Genomic DNA, 12,569 nt, shown 5'->3' with positions numbered 1-12,569 from the left:
GGAGTGGTCGTTCTTGGGCGGATCCCGCTCCTAAACATAAGGGATAGGGGAAGGTGGCCGGGCCTATCATATCAAAAGGGTTGTAAAAAGAGAACCCGGCCACCTATTTCATTCGACGTTCCGCCCGCCCGATTCGCAGGATTGGACTGCTTTTTGATAACAAGAAGGCGGCGAGCTGATCTGCTTTGATCAAGGAAAAAGCCCAGTCAGCCACCAACTCGGTGCAGGTCACGTGACCTACAGCTCGGCCTTCGCTTTTTGAGACTTCCTCTTCCCACATCTCTATGTGCCCGCAGCACTTCCATATGGAGAAAGATAGGCTTACCATGTTCCATCAATAGCACCTAACCTATGCCGATTTTTGCGGACTGTGCTCCACCCCGGTGAACTCATGCGGTTCCGACGTGCCCAGAGGCCAGAGGCGAATCCGTTCACGGTCCGTAGGACCAACACCATTCGAAGGTGGGTGGCCCGCCCCGCCTAGAACAGTCATGTTTGACTGGGCTTACACACATTCGCTCACTTACGCTGTCCCCCCTCAGCTCACCCTAGCCCCGGGCCTTTTGCTCTTATAACGTAAGCTCCAAGGCTTCACACCAAGTCTTCGCTGACAGAATATGCATGCTTAAGTAGGGTCAGGCAGAACCGTTGTTGCCTGATGGGAACTCCCCCCATATTGCTATCAATGTCTTCATGTCGCACGACCTCTTAACATTACACCACTGAATCCCCAATCCTTTGCTTGCTGTGCAGTGACAGTACCAATATCCACTAATCGTTGTTTCCAGATACGGTTGCCGGTTGACATCTCTTCTAATTCGTCGATACGAGAAGCAAATTGTTGTGTGAAGGAATCAATATCTCGACATAAGCCAAGAGGCAGATCTTGTGCCACTCCACCTGGTCGTATGAAACTGGCATGCATCCTGGCTCCCGAGACTCTTTCATAGAATTCCAACAATTTCTCCCGCTCCTCAAAAGCCCACAGGAACGGAGTTGATGCTCCCACATCCATAGCATGAGTAGTTAAAGCAAGTGAATGATTTGAAATTCGAGTTATTTCACGGAATAACACTCGTATATATTGAGCTCGTAATGGTACCTCGCAATTCAAAAGTCTCTCTACGGCTGAAGAATGAGCGTGTTCTTGGGCCATCGTAGAAACATAGATAGGGTCGACGACGGAACGAAGAACTCACCCTAGATACAGCTTTTTCGTACACGTTCACTTGCATCACATACACAAGTGCTCTCTGAACCGTGCAATAAGGTCACCCATAACACGGCTCTCCCACTTGAGTTACCTTAGCCCCAGGCAGGCCATGCTATTCAATGATATTGGAAAAATGGCAGCGTAACAACTAGTATTGAAAGCTGGTCGCCTTTTTAGGGAGGGAAAGCCTTTCAATAGGAGCCCCCCTCTTTGCGACCTCATCACTTCAAAGCGCAAACCAATTTCTTTCTTAGTCACCGGGCGAAGCGCACCTCTGGTACTTTGCTTATAGCTTTTTTAGGTTATGCAATAGACGGGAGGCTTAGCTCTGGATCCCCCCTCCCTGCTTGCAGAAATGAATGGATCAGAAGGGGGCTGGGTTCTATTTCCGGGCCGGGCGGGAGGTGAAGGCCATAAGATTGCCCTCCCGGTAAGGAAGAGAGGAAAAGGGTGCTGTCATCTATCTCGACCTGTTTCCCGAGGCGTAGAAAATCCAGACCGGCTCAGAGAATCACTGGCGCTATTTAGCCCTTCGTTTCGCCATTCGAAGGACTACCTCTGCCTTCCCTTTTTGTAACATAACCAGGCGCCCCCCTTTTCAATCACTAAGAAAAAAAAGACCAATCAAAGCCCTATCTAAGTAAAGCTTCGTCTGTTATTTTTCCGGCCCCAGGGGAGTTTACTCAACCCATTCCCCAGTCTTCCGCACTGCTCAAGTAAGTGTGCGTGTGCGACTCCGTATGAGGACCTCCTTCCCTTCTGCCCACTCTCCGTTCACACGGTTCTCAAAGCAGAGGAGGCTGGTTGGGCAGCTGGTACCACGAGCCCTCTGTCCCACACATCTATCCAGAAGCAAGTGTAGTTCACCGGTTCCACCGAATGCTCCTATCTCTCGGCAAAGATCGTGTGAGTGTGCAGTTATGCTTCGGATGCTTCGCCATAGAATAGATCGACCCAGTTCCCGTTCTTTTCCGGTGCACTCGCTTTATATCTCCGACACACTAGGCTAGGAAGGACGCGGTGGGAAGGAAGCAGCCCTAGCCTCTGTCCGGCCGATCATTCCGCTGGCATCTTGCATTCACGCCTCCGTTTGACTGCCACTCGGGGATGGAGTTGTAGATACGTTAGTCTTAGCGGATCGTTGGCTCCGCCTGTTATCTCCTTCTACGACATGCTGTTGTCGTCGCCATATTCCTTATGTAACTAAGTCATCTCTGCCTCGCTGCGGGTCAGCACCTCCGAAAGAAACGGAGGACTTCATTCAGTGAGTCCGCGATCGCCCTCTAAACGATCAGAATAAGGTAAAGCTTGAAGATAAGTTTTGTACTCTATTAATTTCTCAGTCCCTCTAGTCGGGTGGGCGCCGGCCGGTCTTTCGACCAGATCCCCCTAAAAACCGTACGTGCGGGTCTCCCCGCATGCGGCTCACGCCATTCGAGGTGGCCCGGCCCAGCATTCATTCGCAAATCCTGTAGTGAAATTGAGACTGCTCGACCTCGGAAGCTAATTCGCGTGTAGGCAGCGCTGTCTGTCGTACCGTTGACTCTATCTATTCATTGAATTCACTTTCATTTTTTTATAGGCTCGCTCCCTCTTTTTCCAAGAATTAATGCACTTCCCTTCGGAGGGCCTTCTCTAATCTAATAGGGGAAAATCCTTCCATTTCCGTCAAATGACCCGGCCCCCCAGGCTCTTCCACCGTCCGGGCTCCCTTTCCTACCTATGCTATGCTCCCCCGGCACAGGCCTACCACGCTTCGCGCCTGCGGCGTTTTCGCCGGACGGTCTTTGCCAGTAGTGCCATCCTCCCCGCTGGCTGTATGGGCGGGTTTTCCCTCGCTGCTGCGTTCTGTTAGGCTATGGATTACAGGAACAAATGTAGTTGAATGAGACAGCAGGCGGGTTACACGTTCCGCTGTGCCGAGATGTGAGGTGCAGGTGGTGATGATCACCCCGGGGTATGCGCTAGCGCCCTTGACAGGCACTCCAGGACCCGCCAACGCTCATGAAAACCCGGGTCGGCCATTTGTCTAAGGGCCTCCATTCATCTGACCGGAGGTGTGGATAACGAGGCCACCTTCACAACCCTCTCCCTTCTGTCCTTATGTTGTAGTAAGGTAGGGCGGTTCGCTTGAGTTGCTCAACCGCCCCTTAGCCCGGTGCTCATGACGCGCTACGGGACCTTCACCGTGCCAGGGGACCAAGCAGGGCATAGCTAGCGGCATAGGAGCCGACTCGGCGTCAGCGGCTTCGTGCCGCACTGGAGTAATCCAATATGCGGTTCCGCACGTTCCACCACTTCTCCGTTCATTTCCAATACTGATCGTGAAACACCATGAGCAGCTGGATGTTGAGGTCCGAAATTCGAAGTGAAATTTTTGAATTGCCCGTTCCTAGTCGTCATGGGAAAAAAGGAAGAAATAAGAAAGAGATTATTCCCTGAGAGCTTGTCCAGTACTACCTGTACCAGAAATGCATCTCCTTGCGTGCGAGATACTTCTATGCCAGCCGTTATTCCCGGCTCTGTTATGAAAGAAAGCGGCGGACTCATCTTACAGGTGTTCCCTAATGAGGGATTTTAGGGGATTAGGGCTCTCCTTTATCTCCTCCACCCATCCCCTTCTTCTATGTGAGGGGGGGCTTACTTAGTGCTTGTGCTAAGGCGCGGGTTGATCTCTCGGCCCTTCCCTCGCTTCTTGACTGGCTTGAAGAACTTGGACCCTTGATTCATTCAAGCCTTCAATCTCAAGCAAGCTTTGTTGAATCCCGGTCTCCGCCTGTTGAATCCTTCTCTCAACTTCTGATAGCTCATACATAACGGAAGACAACTCGTCCCTTCCGCCAGGTGGCACGTTCAGGTCAAAAGACGGTTGCTTCGAAGAGCTGGCACCGCTTCCACCCTCCTCTCCCCCTGGAGCCATCATCTTAGCCAGCTCGGGATCCAAAATAGTCAAAACAACAGCTATAACCAGCCCTCCACCACACCTACTCAAAAGAAAGTGGAGAGATTTGGTGAGAAGGATGGATTGGAGTTTGACAAGAAAGAGATTGAAATCCATACCAATCAATAGAAATGAAAAATAGAGTAAAAAAAGGGGGATAAAAAAATGAAACATTGAAACACGTCTTTCCTTAGTCATGGGTACTCCCCACACCCCAATTTTCAAAGATTTTACATCTTCACGATCAAGCAAGTATTTAATCATACCATTGCTTGTTCGTATAAAATAGACCAAAAATCCTAAGATAAAAAGAACACTCCAATCAGATATACCTTGCATCATCATTCACTGAGAAACATTGATTCCCTCCAGACAGAAAGTCATGTAGGAGTCTTAGTTGAAGCATCGACTTGAATCTCTTCAATGTCAGCAACTTACTGATTGATTGACCCATTCTAGAGAAAGTGCTTTCGGGTATACTTTCTTTAAGGAATGTGGTTCTTGCTCATAGCCCCCAAGACCATGAGGGAGCCCCCTTTTTTTTACATTTACAAAGGGATTCAGACAGGGAAGGCTGTTAAGCATGCAGACTGATTCTCTTTTCTTACGTGAATTAGATACTACTTCTTTCTTTAGAAAAAGTTTTTTCTTCTCTTCTGAAGCCTATAGTCATGACTATAGGCAAGAAAGAATTGAACCTAAGGCCTGCCCCCGAAACATTCGGAAGAAATGCTGCTTTAGATCCCGCCCAGATCAGATCAAGGGCGGTCCATTTTTTTTCTTTCTAAAAGAGCGAAAGTTTACGGGTGGATGGGTGCTCTTTAGGTGTTTACTACCTCACATCAAGGTGACAGGATTCGAACCTATGGCCCTCTGTACCCAAAACAGATGCGCTGACCAGACTGCGCTACACCTCGTCTCACCCCCCTCCGCATATAGATCCACCCGATCGATGAAGACTCGAACCGAACTCGCCCATCCTTTTGGGCACAGGGACGCGAGAACCAATCCGAGTAATCAACCGCTTTTTTTATAAAATCTGCCTCCAGCAAGCCACCCCAACCCTACCGCCAAAAAGCCGTATAGTGCAGGAGCGCTCACATTTTGGCTTCCTCTTTCATTCACTTTCATTTTTGAAAATCCGGCTCGCTCCCGGCTACCTGTCCTTTGGACCCAAAGCCCGCTTAGAAGTGGATTCGAACCACTGACACAAGGATTTTCAGTCCTTTGCTCTAACCAGCTGAGCTACCTGAACCACTTTCCTAAAGTCTGTTTTCTTCATCGAATAGCGCCCTACCTTACTTACCACTTTACTAGTTAGGGAAAAGCCCTTTACTAATAACAAGAAAGGGCTTTTTTCGCTTGTTTAGTATTGCAAGCTTTCGAGCAGCTCTTTCAACTGCCGCCTAATCCCCTCTCCCAACATGCTCAAGAACCGAGAGCCGCCCAGGCCTTCAAGAAACGGGGGAGCTTGCTTCTAAAAAGAAGATAGGCCACAACGCGCAACGGGCTCCCCGCTCCTAGTAACTAAGTAGTGCTATTCTGTCCTCCGGGGGACTCCACCAACACCAAGAGGTTAGGTTCTTTCTCTCACGTAATTTCGCCCGCCCGTTCCACTTCCGTGCCGGAGGAAATGGGATTCGAACCCATGATACAATCTTCTTGTATGTAGATTTAGCAAACCAATGCCTTAAGCCACTCAGCCAGACCTCCAATTGATCGGAATTTGATGTGCGGTTGGTTGCCCAAAGGGCTATCTGATCCGATCAACTGCGTAAGCCGTAGCGCGCTAGCGCGCGTACTCTTCCTCTATCTATGAGCGAGACTCCATCCAAATCTGCCACTCGTTGGGCGACGCCCTCTTTTCTATGAAGACCGACCCCACCACTGAATGATGAACTTTTCCAGTCTTCGCCAATGCAAAGGCGACCTGGAGAGAACACAGAGTAAAGCCCTTACCCGCCTGAATGGAATTCATATCTCCTTCGTCTGGTCGAGAAGGGAGAAAGCCCGGGGAACTGGCTCACAGAAGAAGGGGACTCTTCTAAACCATTAAGGAGAAGTCCATTTTCGTCATGATCGATCCACGTCCTACCATAGTGCCCGGAGACCCTGGCTTGCTTAGCTTACAAAGCTAGCTTACTAACGCGAAGGCCTTTAGGGGCTTGCTTAGTACTTGTGCTAAGGAGCAAGTCTCAGCTTCACGCATGACTAACATACCAAAAGGCTTAAACTAGAAGAGAAGGTACGAAGTCACTCTGCGCATAGCTATGAGGTACCAGAACGGAGGTCGGAAAAAGGCATAAACTTTAACTAGCAGAAAGAGTACATCCATGTACGTAGTCACTCATATAGCTATATGAGGAGTGAGGATAGGATCTCCTGCCTGTCTGCAGGCCCGGATACAAGATCCAACATCACATACACTCTTTATTGACTAGAAAGGGGAAGCGCTATGAATCAGTACGTGAACGATGCCCCCGTAGCCTTCTCCTATGGGTCATTCCAGGTATTCTGGTTAAGTAAGTTAAGTCGAAAACGCGTTCTCGATGGAGCAACTTGCTCATTTCATCGATTTCCCACTCCTAAGGGAGGCCGGCTAAACGAAAGAAAAAGAACCTCCTAACCTACAGAAGAGTCCAGTCTATCAAAAAAGATTCCATATATTACATTTTTTTTCTCACGTCTTCTATTAGAATCTTTGCGTTCAATCACAGATCCTGGCATAAGATCCCATTCCTGCGAAAAGGCGGGATGAGAACCCAGGTCCTAGGCCAAAAGACTTTACCAGCTAGACTAGTGGAGCTGCACTCATAATGCCTGAACCCCCTTTAGGTGAAAATGAAAAGGCCCCGCCCATCAACTTCTGTAATGGAAGCTTCGGCCACTTCCTGGTTAATAGCCTACGGCTAGCTTGTCCCTCTCTTTTTAAGAAGTGTTTTGACACCCCTATCTTTCTTGCTTTTCCGATAGCCTTTAGTATAGGAGCATCTCTAGTGGTCCCGCCTAACTCTTCGTTATCTGTCCGAATACCTATAACTATCTTCCTCTGTTCCACGAATAAGTTAAGGGACTTGGAGTACCCGCCGGAATGAGCTTCCCTCCTTTCTTCTTTCTTTATACTTAAGTATGCCCTGAAGACAGAATGAACGGATCGAAGACCTATTCTGATCTCCAAATTCACCTATCCCTGCCTTATTCAACTCAGAACTCAAAACAGGTCTTTGGCTTCCTACGCTCTCCTTCAACTAAGAGTGATAGGAAGTGATGCCTAGCTCGACCGAAAGCTAAGGGTAAGAGTGGAGTCGTAGAAGCGAGAGGAAAGTTGTCTCTCGACTCTAGGGAGAGGATAGAGAGTTCCATGCCGTAATATTGTAAGGAAGGAAGAAGGGGATTGGTGTCTTCCTCGATCCGCTACTCTCCCAACCAGGGTGGGTAGCTACGTACCTTCCCGCTTTGATGATTCCAGGAGCGTCAAGCCACTGTACCGATAGGTGCAGGAGCGTAGCGGTTTGGTTTGCTTAGGTAGTGTTTCATATATTTCCTTTGTGCGGAGAACTCCCCGAAGGTTCTAAACAATCTTCATCGATCATCCGTTCTGGTTGGTTGTCGTCCATCCACTGTTGGCCTACGGTTTGTGCTCGACCCTCCTTCTCGACCTCCCTTTCGGGTTGATTGGCCTCAACTAGCTGCCCATGGGTGAAAAAAGCCATTAGGGCGGTTGTTTTGATTGTCTTAGATGCCCCGATAACGTACTTGGCCTCCTAACTACTTTATAATAAGTAATAAGGAAAGGCCAATCCCCTATCCAATTTCGGGGGACGAGGAACTGCTATTCTTTTTCATTTCGAATGCAGCGGACAGTCAGGAGGTACACTAGCTGGCAGGATTGCTTTTGAATCGAAAGACGTTAAACAACAACAACAAGCACTCAAGCTACAAGAGAAGAGGAAGAGCTACAACTGCTACAACCGAAATGCCGATACACTAAAAGGATTAAGGCATCAGAGAAAAAGAATGATTTGACTCCTCAATTACCAAGTGTGGGTAAGGTCGCCAGGAAAGACCCTCTTTTTTGGGAGATTGTGTAAGCATATGATCTTCAATCCTTACTTGGAAGGAAGACTTCTCTAGTTTTGAACCTATAGAATTAAGCTAGCTATCACTCTTTTCTGCTGCCAATGGATCGAGATGATACCCGACACCAGCATTTAGTTTAGATGAATACTTGAAAAGATGCCCTGAAATCGCACGGTTAGGGCAGCGAACCGACGCTCAGACTCCTTTGATTAGTCGGACTTCTCGCTAAATCTTATGCAAGAAACCCTAGTGTTTTAGAAAACTCTTTCCGCTAGTGGTCTCTCACTTTCATTCCGGATTGAACCACTCGTCGCTCACTCTTCTTTTCAATCCTTTAGGACTTTAAGATATGTCCTGAAAAAATCATATTTTTTCCCTTTTCTAAGAATCGTCATGATCTAAGACCCCCTTGACTGACTTAACATGCATTCTAGCAGCTTCTGAAATGAAAACCCGATCCATGGAACCATCTTTTCTTTTCAAAGAAAGAGCTTGTTGAACCCGTCCTCAGACAGACCACTGGCACCCAATCTCTTTACTAGATTGGACCACGGGTCGTCACTCCTACATCCAAGATGTGGCACATCCCCCCGCGAGAAGGAGGGGAGGTGGTTATTAGGATAACCCAATTTGGGTTCTGGATCAAGGTTTTCCAATGGGTGCTGCCCTTGTCATACTGATTTGGAAAGAGTGCTTTTAGGTGGGATGACTAAATGAAATATCAAATGGGCATGATGAATTCCAACAGGCCTCTCATCTCTAAGAGGTTTGTAAGGGTTTGTTCTTAGGATGCCTTGTTGAAAGATATGTGGGAGGAACCACAATACCTTAACCTCTTCCCGGACCGGGACAAGTAAGGCCCCTATTCCGTGCAGCTTTGCTTTGGGTGTGAAGTACCGGAATAAAGCTCTTTCGCATTAGGAAGGGACTGGCCATCTCTTTCTGATCCGATGAGTTCGGTCCTTATGATATTAGAGTGTGCTTTAAACCGCAATAATAATCTATTCGCTCCTCGCGGAATGGAAGCCTTGCTTCCTTTTCGGGTGAATCGATTTCAGTATGAAAATCCCCCCCCCCCCTTTTTCTCTGGTGAAATGTACGACCTCCAACTGAACCTAGCCCAAAAGAGTGTAAGCGAGGGATTCAAAACCTAGTTGATCACTTATAAAGTAGAAAATCTTATTCTATTTTGATTCCCAACATGCAGAAGTAAAAAACCTATTAACAGAGTGAGATAGAAACTTTTGATGGAACCTGATGATCTTCGAGGCCGAAGGGAGCTAGAGTTGAAGCTGGGGCGGGAACTGTAGGAGCTCCAGCTCGCTGAATAAGCCACCACAATATAGGAAAAAGAAGAAGCTACAGGAGAAGGATGTGTATCAGGTGCGGATACCTGTTTAGAAGGTGAACCAGCAGAGTCAGATGCAACCGGGCATGAAGCAGCAAGTGCTGTAGATCTGGTAGAACTTCTTCTCGGATATGTTTGGTTAAGTGAGGTGGCGCAACAAGCCAAACCACATGGGTCGAGTAGAAAGCAACCAAATATCCGGACTTCGGAGTCGGAATAAGAATTCAAAAGAGGTTTTAGTTCGCACTTAAAATCCTAAAGAGGCACGAACTTGTCGAGATGTATGGGGTTCCCTTTCTTTCATTCACATTGGTGAGGTTGCTTGATTGTAGGGGCCGGGAAAGGGTCTGCCACCACTGACTCAGATTTTTTTGTAATCGATGTAGCTTCGTCGTCTGTCTCGGGATCGGTAGTGTTCCCCCCATCCCTTAGTCTTAGCTTAAAGGATGTTGATGTTTCTTTTATTTAAGATACAATCTGTAAGTAAGTTACCAAAACTTTTTTTGTTGTAGCAATACAAAACACCCATGGAAGAGTCAATAGAAATAGAATTGGAATCCCTAGAGAAGAGAGTTCCCGAAAGGAGAGGGGGAATTTACCTGTTCTGGAATTCACCACTACAAAAATCACATCCGATTTTAGCGGCAACCAAAGCTACTTTTGAACCTTTCTTAAGCTCAGAGCAGAGTAGCTGGAAGTCAAGTAGAAGAATGAGTCTAGCGACCAGGAAGCATAGATAGCAAAGGCGGAGATGGTACTTTAACAGTAAAAGGAGGATCATATGCTTATAAGATGCAATTTGAAATCACGTACTTACCCCGGCCCGAATCCACTAAAAAAATGGGTAATGTTGGCGAATCTTCTTATTATCGTATCGAGTTTCAATTCGACAAGTACCAACAGGCCGAAAAAGACGAAAAAAAGGCCTTGCATACTCGAGAAGCGGATTCAATAGCAACCCCTCTTACTGATGATATTCTTGACTTTCCTTGTTAAGGTCCCGCGGTAAAGTAAAAAAAAAGCTAAAAGTAGGCTCGCTATTGCGAGCTATACGAGCTGTTTGCCTTTCTACGGCTTCGCTATCGCTCCTATGAAGTGGTGGCCTTCTAGAAGCTTCGCCAGAAGCAAGCAAGATGAGGTCGCTCTCCTCCGCTCGTTCCGTACTTGACTTACGAGCTCGTGTAGTACTCGCCCCTATCTCTAACTCTAAAGGGGCTTATGCACTCCACTCGCTGTCTACTAAACGAGCCTTAGAGCGAGCGAAGCCTTCCATTTAGTGGCTTCCCCCCTTATCCCTCACCCTACTCTTTCATTTTCGCTTAAGCTTCCCCTGTTGTTTGTGGGATTAATTGATTGGATACCCGAGAACCATAATCTTTACTAGGAACAGCTTCTACGACGATAGGCGTAAAGGCATGATTAGTTCCATAAATCTCACTGCACTGACCATAGTAAACCCCTTCTCGTTGTACCGAAATAGAGATCTGATTTAAACGACCAGGTACAGCATCACATTTGACACCTAAGGAAGGTACAGCCCAACTATGAGGTACATCAGCAGGTGTTACAATAATACGTAGATGAGTTTTGGCTGGTACAACCACTCTATTGTCCACTTCTAATAAACGTGATTGACCCAATTCTAGATCATCTTCTGGAATCGTATAACTGTCAAAAGTGAGTGACTGTTCATCGGAACTGTTATAGTCTGAATACTCATAAGTCCGATACCATTGATGTCCAATAGCTTTGATAGTAATGGCTGGATCTACTACTACCTCGTCCATTGAGTATAACAGAGCAAATGATGGTATAGCAATGAACATCGGGATGATACTAGGAAATATGGTCCGAAGAATCTCGATAGTAGTTCCATGAACAATCCTTTGCGGGATTGGGTTTTTTTGATAGTGGAAATGCCATAAAGCGCGAACCAAGATCCGTGATACGAAAACCAAAATCAGAATGAGGAAGAAAAAGATATCGTGATGTAAATCGATTATTCCTTGCATCATAGGACTTGCTGCGTCTTGAAATCCTAATTGCCATGGCTCCGCTGCATCACACAAAGCTGCTTTATCGGGTAATATACCCAACCTATTCGATAGATCCAGGGCATCCTTATAGGCTTCACCTTCTATTCCGTTTTTGTTCAAATCATCTAACAGGTGCTCCAGAAAAGGGATATTGTTGCTTTCGCCATGTAAAGCTTCGGCCGCACTCAGAACGTCTTGGTCACTCTTGTTAGTCATCAACTCTCCCAATTTATCGTGTATATCAGATTGAAGCTCTACTATACGTTCACTGTCCGGGTTAAGACCCGGATGATCCTCATCAATACCATGAGTCTCGTAATTATAATTAGAAGGAGCCGGCTGCTCCACCTCAACATCACTTGCTATGGAAGGTAATGAGGGGACAGATGGAACCGAGTCGGCTGGTAAGGGTGGCAGGTCAGAAGGGACCGATGGAAAATCATTCCACATAGAAGCTGTATCACTCGAAGTTGAGTTAAGACTCTTCTCATCAAATAAAGAGATGCGTCGAACGTTGTTAAACATAGTGATTGATCTAAAATAATTCCCTCCAGACAGACTGAACTCTGAACTCCGTCAAGCCTGTAGGAGTAGTGAAGAACTATTGTTCAATGTGCTTGGTTGTTGACCAAAGAAAAGCATGGGAGTAGAAAGGCGGTCGAGTTAAGTAAAGACTCAAAACAATGAAATCCTGGAACACTATCTATATCTCTTTTTCCTCAAAGACAGAGCATTTTCGATCTTAGGCGAACGAGGGTTACCAGCTCTACGACCTCGCAAGGCGCTACTGTAGTGCTCTTTGGGCCTGCCGCTTTCTCAATCGAAAATGAAAACTGTCAAGAGCAGCCCTGCACTGCTCTATCTATGTAATTTCTTGATGGATTTTCTGCCATCACCTACGCAATTTCAAAGTTGCATTTTTCATGAGAAAAGACTGTTCATATCATATTT

General features: G+C 46.9%; 1 protein-coding gene, 2 non-coding genes and 2 pseudogenes across 4 annotated transcripts in view; 1 reads left to right on the top strand and 4 right to left on the bottom strand.

The window, feature by feature from the left end:
• The window catches only part of LOC148547173 (NADH dehydrogenase [ubiquinone] iron-sulfur protein 2 pseudogene), a 5,366-nt pseudogene extending 2,846 nt beyond the window's left edge, over positions 1-2,520 (bottom strand). The window contains exon 1 of the transcript XR_015895554.1: positions 694-2,520. The product of XR_015895554.1 is annotated as an NADH dehydrogenase [ubiquinone] iron-sulfur protein 2 pseudogene (transcript). The remainder of the gene's footprint in view (positions 1-693) is intronic.
• On the top strand, positions 1,569-4,468 carry LOC148547172 (uncharacterized; annotated as a pseudogene).
• A 528-nt stretch (positions 4,469-4,996) lies between these two features.
• TRNAP-UGG (transfer RNA proline (anticodon UGG)) lies at positions 4,997-5,071 on the bottom strand. The gene has a single exon. It is a non-coding gene; the product is annotated as a tRNA-Pro (tRNA).
• Positions 5,072-5,335: 264 nt separating this feature from the next.
• Positions 5,336-5,409, bottom strand: TRNAF-GAA (transfer RNA phenylalanine (anticodon GAA)). Its single transcript has one exon. It is a non-coding gene; the product is annotated as a tRNA-Phe (tRNA).
• Positions 5,410-10,597: 5,188 nt separating this feature from the next.
• Positions 10,598-12,569, bottom strand: part of LOC107619623 (cytochrome c oxidase subunit 2) — a 65,907-nt gene continuing 63,935 nt past the window's right edge. The window contains exon 2 of the mRNA XM_088496737.1: positions 10,598-12,200. Within this exon, the coding sequence (XP_088352863.1) occupies positions 10,902-12,143 (1,242 nt within the window). The 5' untranslated portion in view covers positions 12,144-12,200 and the 3' untranslated portion in view covers positions 10,598-10,901. The remainder of the gene's footprint in view (positions 12,201-12,569) is intronic.

Source organism: Arachis ipaensis, chromosome B8 (assembly GCF_059453495.1).
Source record: "Arachis ipaensis isolate K30076 ecotype BB chromosome B8, ASM5945349v1, whole genome shotgun sequence".
Lineage (NCBI taxonomy): Eukaryota > Viridiplantae > Streptophyta > Magnoliopsida > Fabales > Fabaceae > Arachis > Arachis ipaensis.
This window is presented reverse-complemented; position numbering and strand designations above follow the sequence as displayed.